This window comes from Dipodomys merriami, unplaced genomic scaffold (assembly GCF_024711535.1).
Source record: "Dipodomys merriami isolate MVZ:Mamm:240054 unplaced genomic scaffold, mDipMer1.0.p SCAF_3, whole genome shotgun sequence".
Taxonomy (NCBI): domain Eukaryota; kingdom Metazoa; phylum Chordata; class Mammalia; order Rodentia; family Heteromyidae; genus Dipodomys; species Dipodomys merriami.
In genome coordinates this window covers 38217431-38223430 of record NW_027204492.1, presented here as the reverse complement: position 1 = coordinate 38223430, position 6000 = coordinate 38217431, and the positions used below count along the sequence as shown (strand labels likewise).

The 6000-nt window shown below is 46.4% G+C and overlaps 1 protein-coding gene across 6 annotated transcripts in view; it reads left to right on the top strand.

The window, feature by feature from the left end:
- The first annotated feature begins 447 nt into the window (after window positions 1–447).
- Window positions 448–6000, top strand: part of Mid2 (midline 2) — a 110240-nt gene continuing 104687 nt past the window's right edge. For 2 of the 6 annotated variants that reach the window (XM_070039953.1, XM_070039951.1), the window contains exon 1: window positions 448–509. Coding sequence is in view for 4 of the 6 variants with exons in the window: in XM_070039947.1 (XP_069896048.1) it covers window positions 1783–1819 (37 nt within the window). In the remaining 2 variants the exon portion in view is untranslated. Of the gene's footprint in view, window positions 510–730; window positions 1158–1283; window positions 1820–6000 lie in introns of those variants that run through there. The other 4 variants (XM_070039949.1, XM_070039952.1, XM_070039947.1 and 1 more) reach the window with 4 other exon arrangements.

The window sequence follows — 6000 nt, the reverse complement described above, 5'->3', positions numbered from 1 at the left end:
TAGCTTTAATCCATCCACACAACTTCTGTCCAAGGCCCAGTAGAGCTTAACCATTCTCCCTTTGTCAAAAGAAAGAGGGGTTGGGTTTCCTTCAATTGTCTGCCTTTTTCTGTCTCCTCTACTATTTTTGTTGTACTCTGTAGTTAACTTTACATAGAGTGGCTACGTCAAGAGGACCTGTGCAGAGGAACCAGGCACACTCTTCTCGTTGGCAGCTGCAATGACCTTTTCCTTTTTCTAATCTAGGGGCTTGGAGGGCCACGGGGGTAACAGTGGCTGTGGGAGAAGAGTTTGGCTCTAGTCTGTCTTCCTTCTGTATTTCACACACATCCTGTGTGCTCTCTCTTACACACACTCTCTCACACACATACACACGCGCGCGCGCGCGCGCGCGCACACACACACACACACACACACACACACACACACACACACACACGCCCGCTTGCTCGCGGTGTGTCTCGCTCAAGATGACAGGGCGCTGGAGAAAAGGCTGCTGGAATCAGCTGGTAGGTACAGTAGTAACCCGAACCCCACCCACCCATTGCCTCTGCTTGCTCAGGTTTCACCGGTCACTCCTGCCAGGGGAGAAATCGTGTAAACGCGCCTTCAGAGGAGGGGCTGGGGGAGCTGGGAGGGGCGGGGGCGGCGGAAGGTGAGCCCGGGAAGGTGGCCCAGCGCCCCTTCTGCCGGGGCCCCTCCCAGTGCTCCCTCAGGGTGTCAGCCTCAGCCCCTGTTTGCCCCTACTCCACACCTCCCCCTCTCCCCCGCTTTGGAAGGGATTGCCTTTTTTTTCTCTGCGGCGGCGGAAATGACAGTGTGGTGCTGCCGTGGTGTCATGGTGCTGCCTCTGGACGGAGGGGCGAAAACTCTTTAAGTTTAGCCTGAGAGACCCAGAGGTGGTAGCGTCGCAGTCACCGTGCTGTCCCCTGCGGGGCGCGCGGATCCTGGTTGCTGAGCGGCGGCGGCGGTGAAGGCGGCAGCGGCAGCGGCGGCGGCGAAGGCAGGCGGCGGCCTAGAGTGTTGGTGGCGGCGGCGGCAGTGACGGCGGCCCGAGAGCTGGCTCTGGAGCCCCAGCCAGCTTGCTGCGGAGGCCGGCGAGCGCCCTGCGCTCCCAGGCGCGCGTAGGAGATGGCTGGCACCCGGGAATGCTATGGGTAAAATGCGCCCCCTCGCCGCGGCCCTGGGGCTCGAGCGTTGCCGCCCGCAAGGCTCGGCCCCGGCTCCAGCTGCTCTTCAGGTGCCGCTGGGGCCGGCTTTGGATCAGGGCACCCGGGCTCGGCGGGAAGGGGTGACGGGAAATGCCAGGCTCAAGGAGGAGGCAGTAGGAATTCCAGTCGGGCCCTGGCTCCCGGTCACGCCGTTGGGGCCCGGGCTCCTGCCGCTGCCCTCCTGGGACGGAGTTTGCACTGGCGGGTGCTGGGCTGGGGCGGCCCAAGGCCTCCAGTACAGCCGGGCCAAGCCTGGCGCGGGCAGTAGAACAGCTCTCCTGTCGCTGGGGCACAAGTCTGGGAAAGGGCACTGCCACCTTCCCACGCTCCCGCGAGCAGCAGCGTCCTCCGCCCGGGCGGCGCCCCTCAATCGGCCGTCTGCCCGGTGGTGGCAGAGCTGGCGCAGTAGGCAGCAGCGGGCGATGCGGCGGACACCCTGCCGGTGGGGAGGCCCGGCGAAACTTAATGCTTTTTTCGCTGGGGGAGCAATCTTTAAGTCTCTGTCTGGGTGGTTCCTTATTTCTGGCCTAGCTGCGAAAGCAGCTCTGTGGGGGAGAGGGAAAACTTACAGATGTCCACAGAACACACTGCGACGGAATCAGTGAAAGGTGGGTTTTTTTTTCATTTCTTACTCGTAACAATTAAGTAAATAACAGCGGAGCAGATTTTTAGTAATACGGGTGATGATCGGCTTTAGGTTACTTTGCAATTCGTGTGCAACACATTTTTGGAGGCATTTATTTCTTCTTAGAGCAGGAAATTGGGATCCTGGGGTGGTTGGGCTCATCACTTTCTCTATCTCTGTCTCTGTCTCTCTCTCACTCTCTCTCTGTCTCTCTCTGTCTCTCCCTCTCCTTCTCTCTGTCTCGCAATTCCACACTCCTCTACCTGCCTTCACCACCATTCCCCTTATTCCTGCCTGCCTCGTAACATGTTCTTGCCCACCCAAATCTCCCGTCAAATCCGTCAAATCCCCTCGGTCCCAGCCGATCCCCCATCAACCTGTGTACTTGGAGCTACGCAGCTTCTGGCTTCTCAGCCACGTTGCCTTTTTGAAGATTTTTGAGTGTGGGGCTAGTGAATGGTGAATGTTGTGTGTCTCTGGGAAGGAGTACTTAGGAAGGAACATGTTGGAAACTGTAGACAAATACGGAGACGGGAGATGTTAACTCATCTGATTCTCAAGTTGGGCCAGAAAGGCTGCCTTTAACCCCATTGTGTTCCCTCCCAGTTCTTGAGTCAGTTCCCCGGCAATATTCCAATATAAGGGGGTTGCCAAATAGGGAGTTCTCCTTTACTTTTCTTCTGTTTGGGGAGCTTTAGCTCTACCCTAGATGATTATCCCTAACTCATCCTTCTTTCTACGTTCTCTTCATTCACAGCCCCGAGGGAGAAGGAACCTTTTAATGTATTCTTGCCCAATCAATTAACTTAATGCAGATATTTAATGGAAATTAGATTTCTCCTGATTGTTCCTCACAATTTGATTTATGTGGTTGATATACAGGTTTAGGAACCAAGAAGATCAGAGAGTTCATCCCAAATCTGATGCTACATTGGTTTTACGACATTAGGACATCCCAATGACCTTCCTTTCATAGTTGGTGAACTTGTATAAAAGGCTTAATATTGTGTACTGAGTATTGTGACTATTGGCTTGGTCCTTTGAAGATGAAAGAATTCTATAAACCCTTAGCATTTTTTTTCAAAGAAAGCAGTTCATTTACCTTTTATTGGGTGATGGATTGACTGGGTGTAAGTAGGTTTATGAAAACCTTAATTTGCCATTATTGGTCCCTCTGGGATCCAGATCGATCATTGTATTTAGTTCTTAAGTCTGTTTTGTCCCCAAGTAAGTGCCACTGAATGAAAATGTATATACAAGTAGACAGAGAACAATGGTGATGATTTTAAGTTTTGAATTATGTCTATTGTACCTAACGATCTGAGTCAGGCTCATTTGAATACATAACCTCACCCATTTTTTAGCTTGTGTGGGGGCAGTTACTTGATTTCTAATGAAAAGTGGAATAGATAATTTTAGGCCTAGCTATATCAGCATGATGAACATCTTATCTAGTAGCAGTGAGTCTGTAAGCACCTATAATGTACAGAGTCTTTTGCTGGCGGGGGTGAGGCCCTAGACTTGGCCCAGTTTTTTGGCTTTAGGCTTGTTCAAGGACAGACTCCCTACCTGCAACTCCAGGACTAGCACAGGAGTTTCTGTATGGGGCAGAAATAGAGGCTAAAGACTTGAAGGGCTGGTTTGGTCCCTCCAATTTACTTTCATGACTACTAGAATTCTCATCTAGCATGTTGTACCTTGCAAGGCCACCCCAGGGAAGTACTGCTATAAACCAGAGAGACTTGGTTGCTTCACAAACATATCATATGAACAGTGCAAATTGATTTAGATAAATTGGTTTACTTAATCTCTCCGTCTCAGAACAGAGCAACGCGCTCTAACTTGCAGATGTTAAAGTAGTGCCAGTGGCGTCTCATAATTGCTTCCAAATATTGCACTGGGTAACAAGCCTGTTGATTCCTTCATTCCTCCTCCCATAAAACCTGCTGACACCACAACTGAGAAAGAAACTACAGGAGTATGTCTATCAGCAAACCTCATTAGCTTGGTGAAGATGAGAGAGTGCTGTTTTCTTTATTTTCCTCTTGGAATTTTTTCTTTCTCAATAAGAACATAGAACCCCAAAAAGGTGAAGGCAGGGCTTCCACTCACCATATATCTCAAATGACTCTTCCTGGAGGTACCTGTTTGGCCTTGTGTGTCTGTCATAGATTTTGGTAAATTCCTAGGTATTAGGCACTGGAATTCAGCTACTATAGGTTGCCCAGGGTTGCTCCATTTCCTTTTAGCTATGTTTGTTTTTTTTTTATGTAAAAAAGAAAATGTGAGTTTGTGTTTGTGAGGCTCCTTCTTATTGAAGTTGGATGTCTTGACTTGGAGCATCATCAAAACTTGAGATGTGACATGTTTGTACTTGATGTACCATAGTTCAGGAGGGTTTAAAATTATTCACATTTTAGTAAATGAAACTTTGGTACCAAGACAGTATTGTGCTAATGTTTGTTTTTTAGATCTGTCAAAACAACAATAGCAATATTAAAAAAACACCAATGTGTTAATCACTGAGCAGTGTATAGAAAAGACTAGCAAAATGTTTTTCAATTAATGTGTTAGTTCACACTGTCAAGTAAGCAGATCAGATGAATAATGCTGATACATAAAATTCCAACTTCAGTTACCCCTTCCCCACCCTGATGCAGCCTGCTAGTCAACTTTTCTTCCCTCTCCCATCCAAGAATTTTGATTTGTCAAAATTCTCCTAAGAGTTTTCTGTAGGCTATACAAGTCTCTGATCTGTACTTTGCTCATCTTCTCCTTCTTACTAACCATAGGCATATAACATTTTTGATACTCTCCCAGATCCTTCATTTTTCCTTAGAATCCTACAAGCTGGTAAGACTCTTACATAGTAGAATATATTTGACAGTATACTCAGTAGTGGGATTTTGAGTAATATGTCAACATCCCATTGTTCCTTTCTGCATGTGAGATTCACCTGAATATACACTAGAATGTTGACTCTGACTGCCTGACCTCAGGCTTTGTCTCAGCCTCTCTTCTGCAAGTCAGATTCCTCTGGTTCATGAATAGTATCCCTAGGCTCTCAATCATATTCTTACCAAGACCAGATGATCTGATAACAAATCCATTATATAATGTAAAATCCTTCTAAAATATAAAATCCCAGTATTTAGAATTTACTCTGATAGAAGCATAGTGTATAGGCATGACAGATAATGCTAATTTGGGACCCCAAAGAGTGTGAATATATACGGTTCAGAGATATAAAAATAGTTTAAGGTTGAGAATCCTCGATCACTTTGTCTATAGTCCCTTTGTTCAATGTTGCTAGGATCCATGTAGTTCCCTTGAGAGTAGAGGCTTGATTTCAAATAGGCCTCTGTTCTCTGTCCATTGTTTTCTGACTTGAACTTGGGGTCTTCTCAGCCTAATATTTAGAAGCATGCTCTATATACACATACATTGGCAGTTTTAATCTGTAGAAGTAGAGATGACTGTCCAGCCAGCTAGACCACTGAACACTTAAAAATTCATAGATAATTTCATTGGGAAACAGAGGTTGGGAAAAGTAGTTCAAGCTAGAATAGATGAAAAACTGAATTGGAGCTTGGTGTCAGTGGGCTCATGCCTGGAAACCTAACTATTCAGGAGGCCAAGATCCTCAGATCATGGTTCAAAGCCAGCCCTGGCAGGAAAGTCTGTGAGACTTTTATATTCAAATTAACCAGTAAAAAGCTGAAAGAGGAGCTATGGCTCAAATGGTAGAGTGCTACCTTTGAACAAAATAGCTCAGGGACAGCACTCAGGCCCCAAGTTTAAGTTCCAGGATCAACATAAAACAAAACAAAATGCTGAATTGGTAACAGTTTTTGTTCTCCATTTGTTGCCCAACCTTACAACCTTTCCAGCATAATGTGAATTAAGATGAAGTTGTTATAAATGGTACTTAGGATTCTTGTCAATGATTTTACCATGGCAAGTCTGTTTCTTGGTTACTTAATTTTTAGCATTGTAGTAGGTTCTTTTATTTTGATACTAACTTTAATCTTTATGATTACTACATTGTATAACAATACCCCAAAGGGTTGGATTTAGGTGATAAATATTGAAAGGAAAATATCTTCATGTAATATAAAATATTAAGTAGGCTTTAGTAACTGATTAGGCAGGAAGTGGCTCTGG